The sequence below is a fragment of the Thalia democratica genome, chromosome 8 (assembly GCF_965202585.1).
Source record: "Thalia democratica chromosome 8, ktThaDemo2.hap1.1, whole genome shotgun sequence".
In the NCBI taxonomy this organism is placed as follows: domain Eukaryota; kingdom Metazoa; phylum Chordata; class Thaliacea; order Salpida; family Salpidae; genus Thalia; species Thalia democratica.
Window position 1 is genome coordinate 10618256 of NC_139172.1, and position 24237 is coordinate 10642492.

Genomic DNA, 24237 nt, shown 5'->3' on the forward strand with positions numbered 1-24237 from the left:
ACTACATTATTAAGTATAATGACAATATTTGTTTTATTTGAAAGACCGGCTGGAATAGGTTGCTAACAAGTTTACAAATAGTTCTGTGCTAAAATCAATGTAGTTAACAGAGTTAAAATAACTTCAATAAATAGCATACACTTATAGTATACTATTGAACTAATTTGAATATCATGTATTGTATCCTGTAAGTTACATGTTGTAAACATTATTTTACTTAATTTTTTTGGAAGTTTTTAACTTTAAAATACACCATAGAACTACTTATATGTAATGAAAGTAACTGAACAAACAAGAATTTGCACCGAAATACCTAGTTGGCAGGTAACTGTATTTTTTCCAATGTTTTATAGCAGTGGTGTACCACTTCTCTATAGAGCAGCCAATTGTGACAGTCTTTTGTACATAGTGAGCCGGTTTTGATCAAAATAATTTACCGCGGACTGTTTTAAATTAAACTAAAAAAGATTTTTTATTTGTCTTAGCACCAAATTAGCAACCCAGTTAATCTCAATTTTATAACTTTCTTTTTAGACATTCTTATCAATTACTTCTTTAGAAACTTTGGAACCAGCCGGATCATACCCGCGGACTGTATATTACAAAATTAATATTTAATACACCATATTTTTTTTCATTTTAATAATACCTTACGTACATAATCATGGCATGAGGTTAGACGACATACAGCCATTATTTTGACCGCTAAGCAGAAACCTCTGGCTTAAAGCATATTTTTTACCTTAAAGACAACTTGTACAACACTGTATTTTTTTACAACAAACTGTTTTAAATTTGCTATATAATTTTTTACTCAGAAGTATTTAATAAAAGTATAATTAAACAAAATTTTGCGTTTTGAAATTTAAATAAAATATCCGTATCCCATAGGTCATTAGTTTTAGTACAGTTAATTAATATTAAACTAAGAAACCGTTCAACTTGAAGGCAGTTGAAAACTCCATACTACTATTTCTATTCGTATGTGAAGTTATTTATTGCTACTATAAGATATATCATTATATCTATTTAGAAAAAAATCACATTTTTCATTGAATTTATTAAGAAAGATAAAGCAGCACAAATAAGTAGTAAACCTTAGTAAGTTGCATCATGTTTAATTAAATTTTAGACAGTACTGTAGAACTATAAACATTTGACTAAATATAAATTAACTAGTAATAAATTAAAAATAGCATGTAAAAATTGTACACAAAAATATTTTTTTTTATCTAGGAACCGTTTAATATTTCGTTACATAAAGTGCATACAGAATTTAATAACCATCAGATTATTGTAAAAAAATATAAACTTTACGTTTAGAAAGTGACTGTTAGTTAGAAATAGTAACTATGGTATATTTTTTGAATAAATACGACAAAAAAAAAACTCAAATATAGTTTTCATTAGCTTAAAAGATTTTTAATAATCATATACCTTAATAATGGTACTTAGTTGTTCATATCAAAAACTAATTTTAAATCTATTGTAGAACTACTTAGTACAACATAATAATTTATATACAGTAGGAAACAACACTTCTAAATAGTTAAGTCAAAAGTGTAACATTTGATTGTTCAAATTTATAAATTACAAGAATTGTAAAACCAAACTAAAAAGTCTAGACTAGTGTGCCAACTATTTAAGTTATTGAAAACGGTGCCAACGAAGATCAGCTTTCAAGATCAACTTTTTTTAGCCATTTCCGAAAGTAATAAACAAACAAAACAAGGAAAATGTACAGAAACAGACTCATCGAACAGACAATAGCAAAAGAAAGGAGCTCGTACAAGAACCTCGGTGCAAATATCTTCCACACCATCAGATGTCGATTGTGTACGAAGCATGATAACATGCTCCCGAATAACTGTAATTTTGTTAAAAATAAAAACACAAACAAAAAAGTGAATAATACTTAAGTCTATTTCTGATATTAAAAGTTCATGTTGAACAATGGAAAAACAAAGGTTAAGTTATTTTACAATGGAACTCATTTTAATTAAAATGACCATAAAGTTGAGAATTAAAAAAAAAAACATTATATGATAAATTAAGACAATATGTACTAATTTATTTTGGAAATTAATTATAAATAACAATAATAATCGTAATAAATTCACGAATAAACGTTTAGATTGTTTTTAGTATTTAAAGCAATACGTAAAAACAATGAATTTTCAAAAAGTACTACATTTGTACTGTATGTATCACCTGGAGGGAACTTTGGTTAGTAATTTTTAATATTAGTGTGACGCAGTTGTTAAAAGTTTGTTTATCAATTTTATTATTGAGTTTCAGATAAAAAATTATTGAAGAGTTAATTTTCATAAAAGTTTTTCGTTCGATTATTGCAACTGTTTATACTGTATTTACTGTCTTATCTACACACGTTTACAAACAAACGGTTTTTAACTAAATTGCTAAAACAAATCAAATAATCACAACATATTATTTATTAACTTTTTTAGACAGTTATAGCAGACGTATTCTTCAGAAATACTTTTTAGTAATTATTTTTTTAAAGTATTTTTTTAATTAATTTCTGTAGAATAAAATCTTTTTCACTATCAAAACTTTTTAAAAAAATATTTATTAAGCGCTGTTATAAAAAAAACTTATCAAAGTATTAGTTTAACTTTCCTAATTTTTATATTCAAAATGAACCAATTTTTTAATAAAACAAAAGCACAAAGCAAAAAAATTTTAGAAAGCTACTACTTTGAGTCTAATGGTTTTTGTTTTAATAGGTTATTTTTACTTAACTTGAAAAAATGTAACTGATATAATCATGAGATATACTTTAAAATTATGAAATGATTTACATCTATTGATTCTATACATAAATTCACTTTATATTTTTTCCATATAATAAATGCGATAACTGTCCACTGTGAGAAGATTGACTTTTAAGTTATTTATAAAATAAAACTAGCCTGTATTTGGAAAAAAAGCGCGTAACCAGTTTGAATAACATATAAGGAACTCAAAGTACCGTGAAAATTTAAAGTTTAAAATATCAAGAACTATAATGAGTTTTTATTTCATTTTAGATCATTGCAAATTTGTCTATTTAAATGGCAATCCCTAACAGTGCTTAAAATGACAATAAAAATAGTTTTTAACAGCAATTATACATAATACAAACCTAGTGAGATTAATCTTAATGCGTAAAGTTTATTAACCTAATTGTAGAACTGTTTTAAAATGTTTAGTAAACTAACTTTGAATGCATTCAGCACTATGTATTTGGTTATCAAGTTTTCAACAGCTGGAGTAAATTGCTTGCTCACCAGAAAACTATGTTCACTCTTCGTTGAATTTCTCGGCCACAACAATAACAAAGGCAACAAAACTAAAATTAATTAGGTGGGTAAGGACTATCAAACACAAAGTAGTCTTTTAGTTAGTCTAAATTTAAACAAGTTTTATGCATCTTAGAAACACAATTTTACACTTGCTTACAACTTCTTTATTTTTGTAACAAGGTACACTAAAAGGCGTGATAAAGTTAAACAATAAGTCTGGTTAAACACACAAATAAAATAATGTACAACAGTCGCTATTTTTAAACAGCATTAAGTATTCAAATTTAAATCAGCATCAACTCTGTAAGATTTATTGTAAAGTTTAGTTTATTAATGTTTTAGGAACCATAACTGTTTTAAACAAGTTATGGTTAAGTTATACTAAGTAACAAACTCAAAACAAAATGAAAATAATTTTTACCAATCTTAATCTAGCTAGGGAACAATGTTAAAATGAAGATAAAGTTTAATAATACTCAGAAACTTTTAACTATAAAACTTTTTTATTTTTATATATTATTTAAATAACTCACAAAATATTACGAGATCACAGAAAAAAAAACGACAGTATTCATTAGAGTTGAAGCCTGGGCTTTCAAATATTCTAAAAAAAATTTAACAACAAGTTTTTAGCACACATCTAGCTAGATCATAAGACCACATGTTTTATTAGACTGAAACCCAGTTTTGGTTTCGTTGACACTGATCAGTCGTATCACAATAACCCTGCAGTCGTCAGTCTACAAAAAGAGTTGATGTTTTACCATGCAAATGACTTCAGAATTTTTAAATTAAAATGCATCCTATAATAAAATGCCCATTACCATAACAGCTGGTATGCTTGTTGTTTAGAAAAAAATTCGGCTTAAGTTTTAGAGCCCAAACCCGTGTCAGTCTGCCAAGAACTTGTAGTCTGATAACCAAGGTGATGTGATCAAAATTTTTTGTTAACAAATTTTTAGCACCGTCTTATAGTTAATTAACGCCGTTTTTTCAAACATTGTTAATACTTATATATAGTATTTGTAGCTTGAAAAAACAACTATTCAAATTACATTAATAAGTACTTTTACTAGTAGTGCGATTAATAAACGATTATAAGTATAAGACGTATACTTGTTGTTTTTTTAAGACTTAACCTCATTTGATCGTATTGAAAATCTTTTTCAATGTCATTCAATTCAAAGCTAAGAAATAGGAATAACTCTGATATAAAGCCTTAAGACATTTAATTGATAATAAAAGTTTTTATAACCCTTGAATATACAGTCAAATTTTTACTAATGAGTTTTCAATGTAGGGATCATCATTTTCTATTGTTAATGTTCTCAGAAATTTACTAAAGATCTCTCTACTTTGTTGCTTTTTTAGATAGAGACTTTGATCAGGAAATATCCTTTAATAGTACATATGTTTTATGTATTAATCATGTTTCAAAAACGCAAAACTCCAAAAAATACCTTTTCTTTTGCAAAAAAAAATTCTCAAAAATAAAAAAATATCTACCCACAATCGCAAGAGTAGTCTGTAAAAAAATGAGGAATATTGGTTAAAAATGAAGAAGAAAATAAATTTTATTAAATAATCTATTTTTTAAATGTTAGTTTGCAACTTATAGATAGACGCAACATATTGAGCTCATCCACTCAGAATTCTTATATCCCAAACAGTACTATGATTTTTTAAGCTGAAATGACTACCTGAAAGCTGAGATATAAGTAAACAGAACAAAACCAATTAACAAAAAGGCAAAATAATACTTCCTATGCATGGTTGCCACTGATCAAGCTGAGAAAACTTTCCTGACTTTTTACCAAAATTTTCCTGACTTTTATAAATCAAACTCTTTAATTAAACTTATTCTAAAATACATAATCTAACACTTGAAACTATATAAAGCTTTCAATCTAATTTTAATACAGGTTAAAAACAACTGTTTTTTGCTTAATTCTATCATCAAACTTCCATTAAATCACTTAAACCATCTGTGTATGATTGATGTATTTGCAATAAACAGCTCTACCAGCAAAATACTTGTATTATTACCTTAAAACACAGCTTGTCTGAAAAAAGGCACAATTTTTTAGCATTTCCTAGCATAAATGTATCTAGCAAACGACATATAAGGAACTTTCACAACTAAAATCTTAAAACAATAACAATTTTTTACAGTTGAAACCTTAAAACAAAAAAGAACACAATTTTTCAGAATTTCCTGGCATAAATGTATCTAAATAAACGAAACGACATATAAGGAACTTTAACAATTAAAACCTTAAATAAATAAGGAACTTTCACAACTCAAACCTTAAAACAATAACGAACTTAATCAAATACTGTTTTTTTAAATGAATGTACTAAAATTTATTTTCTCTGATTTTTTATTAGCACTTTAACCTATTCATCTAATGAAGTATGGTTTCCTTCATCTGAACTGCATTTCGCTGAGTTTTCTTGGCAGTTAAAATCATTTGCCTCATTATATTTAAATCGCTCTCATCTGCTGCCCCTACACTTGTTGAAGAGAATCTTTTCTCTAAATCAAGCCACAAATTGTGGGCTTCATTTCTTTTCTTTTGGCACTCATTTATTTTTACTTTCATTTATAAAATATTTCCTCTTATCATTTAGTATAAAATTTGTAACAAATAAATACTCTTATTTACTTTAAAAACTTAAGTTACTCTACAAAAAATACAAATAACTTAGTCTTGGCATATACCTCTCTTATAACTTATTTTATAAATTTAAACAACTTTAAAGAGGTAAAGTATACACATTAACTTGTTACATAAAATACTAAACTAACTGCTTAGTTATAAAGAACTCAACTATTTATACAAAAAACATTTTGATTCTAAAATTATACTAGATAAACTTTTGTGTATATATCACAGTTTCACTATGGAATTGTCCTTGCTACAGATCATCAATACTAAAAAGTTTACAAAATCTGCTTGTTCAAGTAGGGTACTTGTTCAATATGTAAATAGAAAATTTTTGCAGTTTTATAAAGGATGTTTTACTAATTTATACCAGGTGAAGGCATTGGAATAAAATTAAATATTTTTGTAAATTTATAGGAAAATTTTAAATTTTTTTTTTGACTTTAAAGGACTTTTAATTAATTTTTACCATTTGAAGGCTTTGGCAAACAAGGAATTTTGTAAATTTAAACTGACAAAATCTGACTTTTTATTTTATTTTATCAAATTTCCTGACTTTTTTCAAAACCCCCATTTTTTCCTGACTTTTGTCAATTTTTTAAATTTTTCCTGACTTTTCCTGATTTCCTGACCGAGTGGCAACCCTGCCTATGGCTAAGATTAACAGAATAAAGTAGGAATAAATGTATCCATACCTATAAAATATAATTTAAAAGAACAACATGAAGCTACCAAAATGTTTCAAATAAATAAAATATTATTGTAAAGCATATAACTTACTCAATGTTTCTATAGAAAAAGCTTACTATTTTATCTCTATATAAGCGTTTTAACGCATTAAGTGTTAAAAACAATTTCAAATACTAGTAATTTTAATAAAATATTTCAAGTTCACATTGAAAACCTAAACTTGTTGTCTTACTTTAAGGTATCTTATCACTGCAGTACTAAGACTAAAAAATTAAGACTGACGAGTATGTAGAATATTTGAAGCGAACACATTTGAAGCGACCATCAAAAAGGGGAGCACTACAGTACCATGACTCCCTACAACTCCAACGTAAGCGGAATTCCACGGAATGCAAGATATGCATGACTGGTGACCAGTCATGTAGAACCACGTTGTTGCCGACAACACGTACGCTGAAACAACACTCCAGTCGACAAAATGCTCTTCCCACTCATAGCTGTCAACAGTAATGAAGAGTTGAAAATACAATAATGTACTATTCTACTACACTTTTAAAGCACAAATGAGTAGTGTTTATTTTAAACTATAAAATTAACATTTTACTGATAATTTAAGACTTACAAATCTTTAAATGTGAAAAAATGCTTAGTCAGTCTGAAATTATATGGAAAACTTAATAAACTTATAATATAATACGTTAAACAAGCATTAATCAATTGCTTTTTAAGTAATTAACACAATGACTTAAATAAACTATTTAAACAAATAAAACAAAACTTTAGTTGTACACAATTTTTTACTTATTATAATACCTGCTTTTAAATTTCAAGAAAATATATAAATTTTGGTTTAATATTTTTGAGCATTTTGAATTTAAAGGTATTTAGTAATATTCTAGTTTAGAAATAATTTAGTGATAGCTCAGTAATATTCAATAAAAAATAAAAGTTGAAAGATGAAAAAAGAAAAATATATAGATTTAAAATACAATTTAAATTTCAGGAAACTAAATGATAAGCTTCTTTTACTTAAAAAAAATTTTCGAATTGAATTTTTTTTGAACAAGCTTATGATTTTTTTTAATCTTTATATAAATCCATACAACACTTGCTATACTGTATGTGAAAGTAGTAAAAGAGAAACAAATTGTAAAACAATGATTAATGTGAATATTAGTGAAAATATAAATATTACTTTTAATTTTAAGCTAATTTTGTTAAAATAGTTTGTTTAAGTGTTTAACTAATTTACATATAATCCTTACTTTAAGTTAGTGAGCAATTATCAAACTTATACCAAATACATTAAAATTTATAAAATAGTTTATAACTAACTATAAAAGAAAAAAATTTGGCGATACTTTTCAGAAATAAAACAATATAGAGTTTGAAATATTTTTCAAAGTTTTTAACACTATATTATATATAAAATAATTAAGTTTAAGTCTTATGAAAATAAATTAGCAGTTTACAGTTCAAATATAACTAATTTTAACAGTTATTTTTAGTTAAAGTCGTGTAACAGTAACACTCTTTATTATATCTAAAATAAGTTATAAGAAATATAGAATAAAGATAAAACTTAATAAACAAACTTAACTAATTAAAAAACTTTTTTAACTATAAAAAAAACCACAAACTTTTTATTGTTATTATAAATTTCAAACGGGATTTGTAAAAACAAGTAAAAACTTGCTACCATTAGGCAAAACACAATAGAGTATTCGTGTTCAGATAATAAGATAACTATTGATAGCATGACTTGACCAAATCCTATCAAACTTGATGAAAGTAAAGTGAATAGACCAAATGCCATTGGTTTCATCTCCTTTTCTAAAAAAACTTACTTTCAAATTGTACAATCAGACAAATCTTTAATAAATAAAAACTCATAAAATCAATATTTGGTTTTAATATCTAAATAAATGGAACTAGCTTACGAAAAAACTTACAAATTTCTTATTTAAGTCCAATTAAAAAAAGTATTCACATAAATAAGAGCTTATTAGTAGAATATTGAAAAAATATTCTATTAAGTACAAACTTATGTAAGATCATTTTAATTAAGAGCACGTATGAACTAAGAAATTTTCAGTATTTGAAAACAAATTAAATCAAAATACACTTAATAAAAACTTCTGTATTTTCAAAAATAGAATTATAGAATTAATACTTTAGGAATCCTTATTTCGGGATTTAAAACTTTACTTAATGTAAGAGTTTTTGACCGATCCAATTTTATTAAATTAAATTACTTTACTAGTCTAAAGCGTCTTAAAATCTAATTTATTATTTGTATAAAATCACAACAAAGTGAGTATTATGTCCAAATATTGACTTAGCTATATCTGTTAACTACAAAGCTATGTTTTTTGTTATATTTATTTGTATCCTTCATTTACAGATATTTAATCAATCTTAATATTAACAAACTACAAAACTTTATAGTTTTAAAAACAAGTTTTATAGTTAAGTATTGGACGTAAAAAACTTTGGTAACTTGGAAAATCAATCAATGACATTACTCTGACTGTTTGTACTTAATAAAATAATCATAAAAGTACTATTTACTAGGAGAGGTGATTTAAATGATGAAACTATTATAACCATTAGATGTCATTTTTATTAAGCTAAATATGTCTGATAGTATATATCTATATTTTGTTCTATCATATATATGGTCTTTATATAATTGTAAACACTTCTCGTTAAATGAAAGGGTTTTTATTTTATATAATTATTTTATTTTATTATCAGCATCATTGAATTGATATTTAACGCTTATTAAACAGAGTGTGTCTTAAAGTTATGAGTTTAAACCTTTGCTATTAAATGAGGTATTGTATTTTTTCATCATCTGGTAATTAGACGTAGGAGAAGTGTAGTAATTTCCATACCTAAATATAAACAAAATGTTATTAAAATAAGTACAATATTGTTCTAATATTTAATTAAACAAATTTATAAAAATATTAAAACGCTTTATACACTTCTACTTCATCTTTGAAAAAAAACCTTCAAAACTCACTGTAAGTATAATTATTAATTCAAAAATTTATATTTCAGTTTTATGCAGTTTTATTTTAGAAATAAGAATTATAATTAAACTTGAATTAAAAAACATACAAACACTGTATACAAACAAACTTTGTATATACAATGAAATATATATAACTGAAAGTAAAACTATTGTTCTACTACATGCTTTGTAAATTATTATTGCAAAACAGTATTTCATTAGATAACAATAAAATTTTGTTTAAAAGTATTCTTTTATAAACTTATGAATGGAAACATAACAAGTAAATACATAAACATATAAGTAGTACACATGCTAGTTTTAATCAAAAAGAAATAAATGTTTTAGTTGTTCAGTGAGAATTATATAATAAAACTTTGAGCTACAACAACATTTACTCGTGTTTAATTAAAAAGTTATGAAAGCTTTTTTTTTTTCTTACTTGTCAGGGTAAAGCAGGTGTACGTCAAAAGGCGAGATCAAAAAAGATACTAAACAGGCGATTAATATAATAAATGCTAGTTGTGGTATTTTGCTCAGAAGAAGCCTTGTTTCTACAGTTGTATCCTGCATAGTATAAAAAAGAGCTTTTACATCGTAAAACAAAAACAAAAGTTTGTAACATAATTTTACTAGTAATATCAAACTAACACTAAAATGTTTAGCAAGTTTGGAAAGCATGTTATGTAAACTCTTTACAGCTAAGCACTTGAAATATTAAGACTGAATAACTTACACTATAAAAAGTATTTGTAGAAAGCAAACATCACTAACAATACGTTTTAGAGCTTAGATCCTACTTGGTAGTTGAAACACTAACCAAGTTTTTTGAAGCAGACTGGACAAACCAGTGAACTGTAATCAACAGATTAGCCAACGGGAGCGCGTACTTGCAAACGGACGCAGCCGACATTGGAACGCTTGAGTTGCCTCTTTTCTGCACAAAACTTCTTATCACGTAGTTCACTGCCATCAGCATTATCGAACTTGCTAACAAGCTGTATATTTTAATTGTTTAATAATAAATCATTATTGTTACCTCATAACTTAAAAATAAACAATGTTAGAAATAAGGCTAAGTAAAATTAAAAACAAATTATCTGCAAAAAAATAATCAAGTTACTTAGCAATACAAACTTTTTAACAAGTCAAACATTATAAAAAACACACACATTTAAAAAGTCATTATTTTTATTTAAAAAAACACATCATTTTTATTTCAACAAGACAAACATATTGCAAACATTTTATCAGTGTGTGTACAACTGCAATAATAAGTATTAACTTTTACAACTTTCTTATATATATATATATAATTTGAAATTTATTCAATATTGCACTGTACACTTTCCTTTTAAACTTTGTGGAAACATATTTGTGCTGTTAAAAAAAATTGCTGTGTTGTCTTGTATTAAAACGTTTAAATATTAGATCTATGTTCAAAAAGTTAAATATAATGTATTAACTTTAATAGAATTTTATAATGGTATGGAAACATTAAAAAGCTTTATATGTAGCTCTAGTCTGTTTACACTAAAATGTTTATATTATGTATAGTAGTTGTTTTTATTAAAGCATTTTTATGAAGTATGATGATGGTATTTGCATGACTATTACAACTTTGATAATAACAAAAAATAAATACTTTTTTATGACCAAAAAGGAAAAAAATAAATTATGGTATTATAAAAATATTTTTTATATTATATCTAAACAAAATAATTAACACCATTTTTAATGACTTACTTGGTTAGTATTTAAATTACTTAAATATGCTTTCTTAAGACTTATTATATGGTTACACTAAGATGGAAAAAAACTAAATTTAATACTCGGTAACATACTTTTCTGTAAGTTTTTTTTAATTACCTCTGAGAACTTTCTTCAATTTTATGACTGCCAGGTTCTTTACTGTCCAAACCTTCGTCATAGCACCAAAACTGTTCAGGTCTGCACTTGTAGTAAATCCTCATGTATCTCAACAGCACAATTAGTACAATTGTGGCAAGAAACTTTTTGTTTGAAATTAGCTTAGTCAATAATTTTGAATTTCTAAAGGTCTTTGCAGACGAAAGCGACGCAATAAAGATGCAAACAATGGTTGAGGAATACAAGTAGAAAGATGCGACATCTTCATTGATTACAAAACTGTTTTTTATAAAAACTTTTTAAATAAATTAAACGAGACCTTCAGTTAATTAATAAAATCTTAATCAAGTGAAAAAACTATTTATTGTTGATTAAATAATAGTTTCTATTTTAATATAATTAAATTTCTTAAATACACTTCAAACAACTATAACGAAAGATTTATAAATAACAAAAAACATCGGACTGTGACATTAGAAAGAGTTTTTATTTTTAAGGTTTTATTAATATTTTAATTAAATATTTTTTAATATTAATTTTAAAGAAAATATACATAAATGATTATAATGAGTTAATTATCTGGATTCACAGTAAAACTTAATTGTTTAGTAAATAATAATGCAAAAAATATAATACAATGTTTTGTAGTAATTTAAGTCAAACAGTGATTAACTTACCTGTTAGAAGTAATTCCAATTGGAACAATCAAAGTAACAGAAAGTAGTGCTAAAGAGAAATTTGGTAGTTTATTTTTACGGTTGTTTGGTTGCAAAGATGCTAAAACTCCATTAAGAACAGTTAAAAAACTAGTAGATAGTAACAAAAAGGTTTCTTTTTGTCTTGCTAAACACATCAACGTGGAAAATGATGCTAAAGTAGACCAAAACAAAAAGTTTTTTACAGAGCACAAGAAAAAAAGGATGCTTGTAAAGAAAACAATTATTCCAGTTGTCATCAAAGTGACGTCAAACTTGGCCCAAATCGAGCGGATTTGTTCTCTGGTATCCATCATAACTTGCAATAAATTTTTGCTTTCAAATTCAAAGTTTTCAATATTACTTTCGTTTACATTAAGTGCTGTCTTAAACTTTTTTCTCATTTTTTGCAGCTCTTCCTTTTCAAACAAGTTGTGTTTTTGATTGTATATATTAATGTAAGAAATAATTTGTTCTGCATTCTTTTTAATAGCTTTCCACTCCTCCAATGAACCTTAGACAAAAACCATTTTTAGTTATAATAAAGCTAGAGTAAACAAATAACAATAAATATTTAAATATTGTATATGTTTTTATAACTTTTATTATGAAAGTTTTTCTTTACATAAAACTAATACATTTGATAATTGTACATTTAGTTTATAAACTTTTTTAATATTGATATTTAATAACATTATCTCAAGTGAGTTAGTACAGGGTTTCTAAGAATTAAACAAAAATAAACAATCTAATTTAAGTAACTCTACACTAGCCTTAACAAACAATTTTGTCCCTTTTTAGTATAAAATTATAACTAAGATAAAAAAGCTGTTATAATAGTTTAAAATATTCTTAAATATATTTTATTAACACTCTACATGTTTGATAGATCATTGACACCTGTATGTTTTTTTATAAAGTTTATCAAAGACTTTGTCGTAAGATTATTATAGAAACTTAGTCATAATTACTATAACACTAATAAAATCAATACACTATTAAAATTTAAAGCTACCTAAAACTGCTGTCTTTCATTTAGTATACAAGTATTAACACTAGAATTGTACAATTAAGAAGCTTTTCTTGAATGTTTTTTCTAAGAATTTTCAAAAACAAAGTATATCATTTATCATGAAATTTAAATGTTAGTAATAATACTTTTCTAATGTGCTCTATCGAATCCAGGATACGACCAGATAGGGTTATTTTTTGCTAAGAGCAGGAGCCAGCCTGGATTCTATTTTAAAAACAGATCCAAATTACGATTTCAAAACTAGATTCGTTTAATCAAATAGAGCAATATAATTTTTTTTAAAGCTATAAAATCTCTATATTTAAAAAACAATAACAGTAAATTTATTAAAAATTGTTTCTCAAAAAGCTTTACAAACCATTTTTACGTTTGATTCAAAAACGATTTATGACAAAAACCCTAAGGAAATCTTTGTTTTTATAAAATTAGAACTTTAACAAAAAATTTATAAAATCCTGAGTTAAAACTAAGGACAGCTATTTAAGATAATTGTAGAATTTGAAAAAAAAAAGGTTAAAATCTTAGAATAAGATAGATTTTCATGGCTTAATGAGTTTTTTTTTCCAGCAATCATACCGAAGCTTATAAACTTTCATTTTGGTCTATATAACTAATAATAACTTTGTTTTGCTGTAAAAAGTGGAAACGGGTCGAAATTGCACGGAGACGAATTTACACGAAGGGTCAATTTTGCATGAAGATACTTTTGCACGGGTTGAAATTCTTTTATTTTTTTTAATTATTTTTATTTTTACTACCAATAATACCATTAACCCATACCCTCGGTAAGTAACTTATTTTTTCATCAACTAACTTATTATTTTTTATTTTTATATCATTTATTATTTGTATTTCATTTTATTTCTAGTATCACTGTTACCAATAACCCCTTCATAAGGTGATTAGCTTCTTTTTTTTTTTACTATTTTTAAACAAATTATTTTTCTTGCTTTTTTATAGTAATTTTTATTATTTTTATTTTTACTATCACTTTTACCCCTAACCCTTGGTCGGTAACTTTTGTTTTCTCCTTGTTTTTTTATTGATTTATCTTTTATTTATTTATTTTTATGCTGTTTTTTTTTTATACAACTTCTTTTTTCTGTTTTTTTTACTCTCGTGTAAAACTGTCACTCGTGCATAATTGTCTTCGTAAATTTTTGTACCCTTGTGTAAATTTGACACCTACTCGTAAAAAATATTCCCTAGGTTAAATAAAAACTGTAAGTAAGAAAAAGTTATTAAAATTTAAGTAAGACACCTTTACAGCCTTAATTAGAAATTGATTTTAAAAATACCAATTATAAAATATGAAATGAAGTTGTAAAATACAATTTTTTTATATAAAAGTCAAAAGTTCAAGAACATTTAATGATTTTTCCAAAAATTATCAGATTCAAATATTTTCCATTGTTTTTCCTAATTATTCTAATTCCATAACTTTCTAGCACTTCATGATTTTTAGCCACCCTGACATATGAAAGTTATGCTTAATCAAACTGTTGATAACTACTAAAACTTAGCAACAGTACTATTTCTATTGAATTTAACAGTTTAATGTAAATAAATTTCTGCAAAAGTAATAATAGATAACAGAAAATTTTTAAATTTTATCAAAAACTTTGAAAAAAAAGTTTAACACGTTGAAGAACTAATCTAATAACAATAATTTTAATTGTTATTAATGTTGATGTTATTTTTTTTAACTAAAAGTAGTTGTTTATCACTTACTTATTATTATCAGTTACTAACCCTTTTTATAAGGTAACAGATCAGTTATCACCGAGCCAAGGTTAGAAAATGGAATATTTACATTCATCAAATTTGCTATAGTAGGCACTAAATCTATCTGTAAAATAAGGATCAACTTAAAATAAATCCTATAAACTAAGTTTTAAAATACTTGTGCATGGTAATTTTTATGTTTTGTAAACTCAGTGAAGAACATGTATTATTTAGCAATACGCATTTATTTTATATTTATTTAACTTATAATCTTTTTTTGTAATACATCTAATGTTTAGTTTTCGCTCATAATAAACGGTAAAGTATTATAAAGTACAAAGATATTATTTAGCGCTTTAAAAGATAAAAACAAAACAGTTAATTATTCTTACTTTTTTATTTAGCTATCAATGTGAACTAATTTTTATAGACCAAAACAACTTTATCTAGTTTTTGAAATAAAATCAATTTATAATTTTTTATAGATACCATAATACTTCCACTGTCAACTTTTAAGGAAACAGGAATTTCGCTAATATTTAACCTGTTTTTCATTTATTTTTCTAACTATAGTAAAACTCTCAAACGTTGGATTTTTGAAATAATTAAATTTTCTGACTGTTTTTATAAAAGAGGCGACCATTTACGTTAACTTACAAAACATTCCTGAACATGTTTTTAATCATTAAATAGTATTCAGTAAAAAATAAATATGATTTGTTAAAAGTTGTAAGAAAAAATGTATCTTAAACGAAATATTTATATATATAATATAATAGTTATTTTAAACCATTTCAATTTTAACTTCACACAAGTTGTTAAATTCACTAACTTTGACCGTTTTAATCCCTACTTTAAGGACTACTGTAATTTTTCTTAAACAGTGAAAAGTAAGTGGTAGCTGAGATAAAAACTCCAAATAAGACTGATTTGTAAAAACAAGCAAGACCCTTTATGTTGTTAGAAAATAATCACAAAACTAAAAAATCTAAAACAAAAACAGTCAGTACTAAAAAGCTAAATAAAATAACTAAAACTAATAAACTCAGCAAATTTACACCTCTATAAAAGTGTTGGGTTTAATAATTGAAAAATTGCTATATTTTTTTATTAAAATAAAACTATGATTTGTGAATCAAAATTGAACATAAAATATATTGCTTCAAAAGTGCGTTTAAGTTTTTTCATATATTTTATCTGAAACTTATGAGATAAAACAAAAAATGTAGAAGTACTTGTTGGACTTCACCAGCAAGACAGTTTTCATCATGCTCGTTTCGCCACAAACCATTGAATGCAGCCGTGTGTGAATACGCGAACAAGGTTGCCACCACCTCATCGTTGCTATCTCCTCCGTGATCTCCCGTTTGTGTCATACCTGTTTTATGAAAATGGGAAATAAGTTGTACGACTAGCCAGTACTAGAGACACTAGAGCAGGGGTCGGCAAACTTCGGCCCATGAAGGGTAAAAGTAGAATTTCTGTTTTAAATGGGACAAATGTATAACATGCGGCCAGCGAAAGATTTTTTTTGAAACTTAGACTAGATGTTGTGAAGTTTAAGGTGAAGAGCAAAAAAAGGTCTTCGGGAAATATTATGGGAAACTCGAAACTTACACAAGATATTCTGGAAAAGTAAAAACTGCAACTAAAACTGCAGACAACAAATATTTTTATTTTCAAATTTTAGCCCTCTACCACTAAATGCCTGTCAACACCTGCACTAGAGCAAATCAAAAATTACCTAATACTTTTAAAAAAATTATAAGGTTATTAAATTAAACAGCTGAGTCTAAATACAGTTATTTTCAAATACAGAAACTAGCTTGAGTTTTTTCTATGCTGTTCAAACCCTGTATAAAATTTCAAGAAAAATATTTTATATAAAAATATTTTAAATAAATGATTTGAAAAAAGTCTAATAAGGTTAAGTTTTCGAATTTTAATAACTTTTTAAAATGAATAATAACTTACCACATATATTTACCACAAATACAAGTTTAACTTGATGTTTTTCAGTGTATAAAAAAATAAAAACTTGCGAATAAAAGGCTTCTTAACATTTTACGTTTTTAACTTATAAACTACTTAAACATTTGAAAAAAAAAACTATCAAAAAAAGCTACTACAAAAGTATTGAAGTTTTTGAAACCAATTTTCTGAGATATGTAAAATTATATTTTGTTGACATTGTTAAAAACTTTTAAAAACAATACAAAGGTAAAAACAAAAAAAAAACTGTTAAAAAAATTTTAACAAAATATTTTACACAATAGCCTACAAAATATAATTGTTTTTATTTTAAATAAAACCTATAAAATTGTTTCACTACACAAGTTACAATATTATAGTACTTTTTAGTAAATAAAAAAGTTAATAAATATCATATTATTTCTGTTTAGCAAAATAAGTACTGTTCTTTAAATATTACCGTGATCTCCAAGTACAAGTAGAATTGTATTATTGTCCATTTTTTTAACAACGTTTTCAATTACTTGGTTCATTTGCTGTAGTTTTTTGCTCATTTCTATGTGATTTGGTCCATACCTTCATTACAAAAACATTAAGCAAACAAAACTTCCTAAAAGTAAACAACACACTAAAAGATCAGTTATAGCTTTATTTTTAAGTAGATTTGACTAGTTTATAAACTCTTGAAAGAAATATGTACAATAATTGAACATTTATGAGTTTTGAAAATTGTTTCAGTAAATTTTTTTTTTGTTTTTAAATAACTGTTATACATATTGCTTATTGAACAATAAAAAAAGGCGCTCAAAAAGTTTGGTCTAAGGATCTGGTGTACAAAGTAACCTTTCGGTTATCGAGTCGTACACCACATGCTTGTAAAGTTTCTTATGAGCTATTACACATAGTTTTTTTTATTATTTAAATATTTAAATCTTTACTAATAAAACAATCAGTTAAACAAAATGAAAAATGAAAGAAAATAAAACTAAACGAAAATTAACTGAATTTTATGTTTAATAATGTACTATGAATTCTGTTTAGTAACGTAAGAACAAAAAAAAATATATATATAACTTAAAATTAAGTTTTAAAAGGAGATAAACAACACTAACAGCAAACGTTTGGATATTTGAATTATAGGTTACAACCTCTTTAGAGAAAGTAAAATGTAATACGCTGTAAATATAATTTAACTTAAAAATAAAAATATTTTACATTTGAATAGCTAAATAAACTATTCTAATTTTTTTTAAGAACTTTAAAGAAGCAATTTTTACAATAACTGATCTTAACTTTTATAAATAAAAATATGAAGATAAGTACTGAAAAACTTATGCTTTTAATAAGAAAAAAAAACAATAATAATTTTAACAATAATGATATTAACAACAACAAATTTCTTTCCATTTAAAAAATGTTTCTTATTTTTTTGAATATTTGTCGAAGTCTTAACTGTAATAATAGAAAGAAAACAACATTTGCAAACATAAAAAAGAAGAATTTTTTCTTTGATTTCCTCAAAAAAAAAAGAGATTTATAATATAACTAGACTAATATATAACAAAGTAAAACTTTATAGATTAGTACTATTTTATCAGAAATATTTTTTTTAATAACAATTAGTTTTTTTCGTAATAATTAACTTAGTTTTATACCAAACCCTTTGTTAAGACCATATGGGTGATTAAACACTTTTTATTTGTAAACATTTAATTATGTTACGAGCCTTTTAAAAGCCTTTAAATACAAATTACTTTTTGAGATATAACGGGTCAAAGTGATGTATTTAATTGGGTTCTATATAAAAATTAAACACAGCAAAAAAAATTAACTTAATAATATATATCTTATCCAACGATTCGTAACTTTTTCAGTCAACTCATTATAAACTAATTAAAATATTCGACTGAGTTTTCAAACCTATCAGTAAAACATTTTTTTAACTAAGTTGTTTTATAATAATTTGCAAATTTTTGAAATGAAATGAAGGGAATGAAAATGATTCTTTTATTCTAAAATTATATGATACCTTACAAAATACTTTATAAAAAGTATACATTAGTCAATTAAAGTAAGTATTTGAAAATAATAAAAAAGGTTAAGTATTCTAAATACTTTATTAAAACTATTTTGTAAATAATACTTTTTTCATTGTAAATAAATATTTAATATATAACAAATATCTTTGAGTTTAAGAAAATTTTAATTTTTATTAGGGTATAATAGTAGTTTAAATTATCTGATCATTACAAAAATAGCTTTATAAGTACTTTAATATTTTTAGGCTTTGAAGTAGTATTTGTTTGTACTATTTGTTATAAAAAATATCTAAATTTTACTTTTTAAAACTGTAATACTTATGTGGTGTTTAGTATATGAATGAAATTGGATACTTATTTATTGTATAATTTGTTTAGACTTATATCAACACTAAAGTTATTTTACATAAACTAACATTAAAATTGATAAAAGACAGTGTAAACAAAAACAAATTGTACAGTAATCTTCCTTTATTGTGCCAACATATGTTTCTGTGTGTTAACGAATCAACACACTTCAACTGGGTTCTGCAAAAAAATAATACTGCAATGAAAGAATAGAAGCATAGAACAAAGTAGGTGTGTACATGTTTTCATTAAAATAAAATATTTTCTACAGATAATAGTTAATAATAGGTAAAATACTTAATATTAAATCCGACTGTTATAAAACTATATAATAAGTGTGTTGATTCATTAACACACAGAAACATATGTTGGTACAATAAAGGAAGATTACTGTACAATTTGTTTTTATTTATATTCCAGTGAAGTCACTTCACTAGGATTTTTTGTTTGCAAACGATTAAACCTATATTTTTGAACAGTTAAATGACAGTATATATATATAAATATATAACTTCAATTATAATTAAACTTATTAAAACAAAATACAGCTACTATTCTATCGTATTATCGCAAGCTTTAATCTAAGCGCTATAATGAAACGAATTAAAAACCTATGACCACAATGATCAACACCAAGGAAGTGAGCAATCATAAATTTCCAATCTTTTTGAAGTATTTCTTTATCTAAATTTTCTAATATGCCATTGTCTACCGTGTGTAAATCTTTGACATCGAATGAAGGAAAAGGAAAAGATCTTTTGAATCTGAAATTGCATAATACTTAAAAAACACTTGATAAAAAGTATTCATCAATCATTAAATTTGTATATTGAAAAACAATTCATAAGGTTAAGTATTTTAGATAAAATATTTACTTTTAACATTTTAGAATATTTAAGTTAATTAAAACTATCAAAAACTTTTTATACAATAACAAAACTTCATGTGATTTTCAAAATATAATCAAAAATATAATTATACTCACTATTAAACTATTATAAACAGTTATATATATATTATATTATCAATTATTAGTATTAATAACCTAATTACTTATAGAGTTATCTAAATTATTTCTTCATATATATGTTAAGTTAAATTATTTTTTTAAATGAGTAAACACGACAATAGAAAAAATCAAATGATAGTTTTTAAAATATACAAATTTATTGCTAATAGAACTAAAACATATTTATGCAACTAAGTAAAAAATAGTGAAAAATATATCATGACGCAGTAATTCAAAACTGTGTATAAAATTAAATTTGTAAAGGCTAGAAGATTTTTAGTACATTTTAATGTTATTATTGTATGTAAAAGTAAATTTATATGAAATGGAAATAAAAACAAACACTTTTCCGATATAAACTTTAAACTAAAAACTATCTTAGTAAGGAGCTGTTTGAAGTAAATTACTGTTAATAAATAGTTACTGTTATTGATGAAATAAAGATAACAAATTTTTCCCAAAAAAAAAATTAAAATAATTATAAAAAGCTATATCAATAATGCACTATATATATTTATTAATATGGGTTTTTATAATTAAAGTTTAATAACAACAAAAAATATTCAAGAAAGCAACATCCATAAATAAAAACTACAAAAAAAGTAGTTTTTACAACTTAGATTGAAGAACTTTAAATTTTTACAATTATGAGTATTTTTGTATTAACCTGCCAGGAAATAAGCCTGTCCACGTATCATCACCCATCATAACAACATCATTTTTGATTCTGTCAATAATGTTGTCTTCAGTTATTTCATTCTTGTCAAAGTTTGACGATAGGTCAATAAAAGTTGGAAAACCTCCTGTGGTCAACCCCTTTATTCTTTGCATTGTAGTAGTTGGTGCATCTGCAACAAATCTGTTCAAAATAAGTAGAACTTTTATAAGGCTTTGATACTTTAATTTTATAATCTTAAGAATTAAATATGTTATATGTTAAAGTTATAACAGGGTGGCCATTTTTTTACAACTTCTACAGGTTCTCAAAATTACTTTCAGGTTTAAAAAATTTCTTCCAGGTTTTTCTTTACTTCTTCCACGTTTTTGAAAATACATCTTTTTTGACCATTTTTAGTATTACAGTCAAAATTAATCTTAAGTTATAAAAGATGTTTTATGATAAACTTAAACTACTTTAATGATACAGTATTACTACCATTATTACTGGCATCTTCAAATTGTTTATACTGATAGCCTCTCTTAAGTATCTACTGCTTTAAACAAATATAACTTTTGTTAAAATTATTTCTATTTTATCTTTGACAAACTTATGATATAAATTTTGTTAGTTTACAGTGTCTTGCTTAACTAATAAAAACTATGAAAAATAAAATAATAAAGTCTAAAATCCATAGAAGACATAAAGCTAAAAAAAATAACTTATCAATAAAGGGTGACAAAAACGCATAATAAAAAACTCTTATAACCACACAGAGATATAAGATTACTAAATAAACAAATAAGCTTGTATGGTTTATAATAGTAAAAATCCAGACTATTAACCACAATTTAATAAAATCATTAAACCTAACAAAAGTAAATAAAACTTATTATAGATACTTTATATAAACTAGGCACAACCAATGACTTATAATTTATACTATAAAGTTAATATTTATTATAACTGCTATAGACACATTAGGCATAAAACATTGCATCACACATTTTTATTTTGGCTCTGATCTTACTTTGTTCTAGCTCATAGTTTTCTCTTAATTTAAATTCTAAACTCTATTAAGTTGCATCAATCAGAAATAGGTTCTTGTTGATTGGCCTTTAATGTCATACAAAACATTGGAAATGCCATTTAAAAAGTAATTTCATTAACTAAAGTTATAATTTAACTAATAATTTATCAATTTGTATACAAAATTTGTATACAGCTTTTTCAAGTCTTGAAATGATAAAACTTACAATTCTCATTATATCAATATTGTTAAAAAAATAAAATTTGACAAAAAACTTCAGGTTTTTTTTACAATTTTTGTACAAAATTCCTGTTTTTTTTAACTTTCTAAAATTTCAGGTTTTTTTGCTTAAACTATCAAATTCCAGGTTTTTCCAGGTTTTATTGCCAACCTGTTATAATATCACTTAATAATTCTAATATTAATTATTTAAAACTAATGAACTTTATTAGTTATTTATATTTCTAAGAGATTAAAGTCGTACTAAAAAAAATATTTCAATACTGTAAAATTTACTTAATTTGAAATTATAGAAAATAAAATAATTATTTCAACAAAAATACAAAATAATTAGTGTTCACGTGATTCTAAGTGAAATTAAAAAAAATTAACAATGAAAAATTTCTAGTTTTAATTTTTATTTTAATATTAATAATATTATTCAATAATTTTATGGGAAACTTTTAACAAATATTAATATATTTCAAAAAATAAATAAAGCTTTTAAATACTACAAATCTGGTTTTAATTTTATACTTAAAACCTTCATAAAAACCAAATGTAATTATTTTTTAATGATGTCCTATGACCTTAATCAGCAACTGAATTAGTTAACTATTGTCAAACTTAATCTACAATCATCTTCTACAATAATTTTAAAAATACAATAATAATTACACAATGAAATATAAATGATCCAAATTAACCAGAAATATTTTTAAATGATAATGACAAAGTAATTAAAACAGTAATAAACAGGGGAAGAGTAGTTAGTAACTAAAAATTTATTGAAAAGCAAATAAACTTGTTTACAAATTATAGCTAAAAAAAGGCATTCATAGAATGAATATAGCACGATTTACATAATATAATGTAGTAAAAAAAAAAAAAGTAACATCTTTTTGCTTAATAGAAAAAAAAACAAGTAAACTTAGAAGATACTAACTTAAATAAACGAGCTTTGGAACATCCTTTTTCTTTTGCTATTTCATGGAAAACTTTTAATTTGTTTCTGTATGGATGTGTCATATTTTCCTGTAGTTTAGGGTTAAAAAGAGCAAAATCATATCGTAGAGCATCTATGACTAAAAATAGTACTTTTTTAGTTGAATTCGCTCTAATTTGATCATCATTGGTATTTGGTGTTTCTAATTCAAATCTTGTAAGTAAAAATCCTTTAGTGAAAATTAAAAGTGAAGTCAACAGAAGAGAAACTTTCAACAAAATTCTAAAAAACCGAGGTATTTTAACAGCAACTTTAACTAAGGTACTTGCCATTTACAAGATACTCTCAATACCTGCAAATGTTTTATAAAGTAAATAAGATACAATTAAATTTATAAATTAGTATAAATATTTTAGCTATCAATTTACTGCTAAGTTCAGAAACATAGAAACTATTGTTTTTGCTTTTATTTAGATTCTTATTGAAATTTTACAACATTCATTATTATATAATATAATTTATATACATAATATAATTTATATCACAGATGTTTTTGTGTCAAAACTTTATTCAGACTAACGGCGTTTCACTGCTCTCATATAAATTTAAGAACAGATCTACGGAGTCTATAAAATATTAACACACATTAGAAAAAAAGCATGTATAATTATGTATAGTGTTTATGTAGGTAGTAACTATAAACGAACTTTATGGTTTAAAAACAAAGTTTGGAATAAAAACATAAAATTATAAAACTGTCTACAAAAAATACAGATTTAATAAAAGCAAACACTAACCTCAAAAAAGCTCTAAAAATAGACAAGTTTTTAAAATGAAAATTAAATTGAGTTGTGCAGAAATGTTAGGTCATAATAAATTTAACAAATTGATCAATAATTTATGCAGCTTAAAAACATGAAGTATAAAATTTGCAAGTGTTTGTAATTGTAAATGTGAATGTTGTGAAATAAATAAGTGCATAAGTAAACAGAGTTATTTAAAGTAGAATCGTCAG

General features: G+C 24.4%; 1 protein-coding gene across 1 annotated transcript; it reads right to left on the minus strand.

Annotated features, from left to right (window-relative positions):
* Nucleotides 1-1452: 1452 nt before the first annotated feature.
* LOC145842027 (GPI ethanolamine phosphate transferase 3, catalytic subunit-like) lies at nucleotides 1453-23570 on the minus strand. Its single transcript, XM_082949374.1, has 15 exons — nucleotides 23223-23570; nucleotides 21037-21228; nucleotides 19972-20124; nucleotides 17434-17549; nucleotides 16238-16380; nucleotides 15030-15126; nucleotides 12227-12758; nucleotides 11550-11828; nucleotides 10501-10678; nucleotides 10123-10247; nucleotides 9482-9558; nucleotides 8302-8494; nucleotides 6944-7158; nucleotides 3222-3352; nucleotides 1453-1867 (listed from the first exon to the last, which is right to left on the minus strand). The coding sequence occupies exons 1-15, from the start codon at nucleotides 23552-23554 to the stop codon at nucleotides 1673-1675; spliced, it is 2958 nt and encodes a 985-aa protein (XP_082805500.1). The 5' UTR covers nucleotides 23555-23570; the 3' UTR covers nucleotides 1453-1672.
* Between the last annotated feature and the right edge of the window lie 667 nt (nucleotides 23571-24237).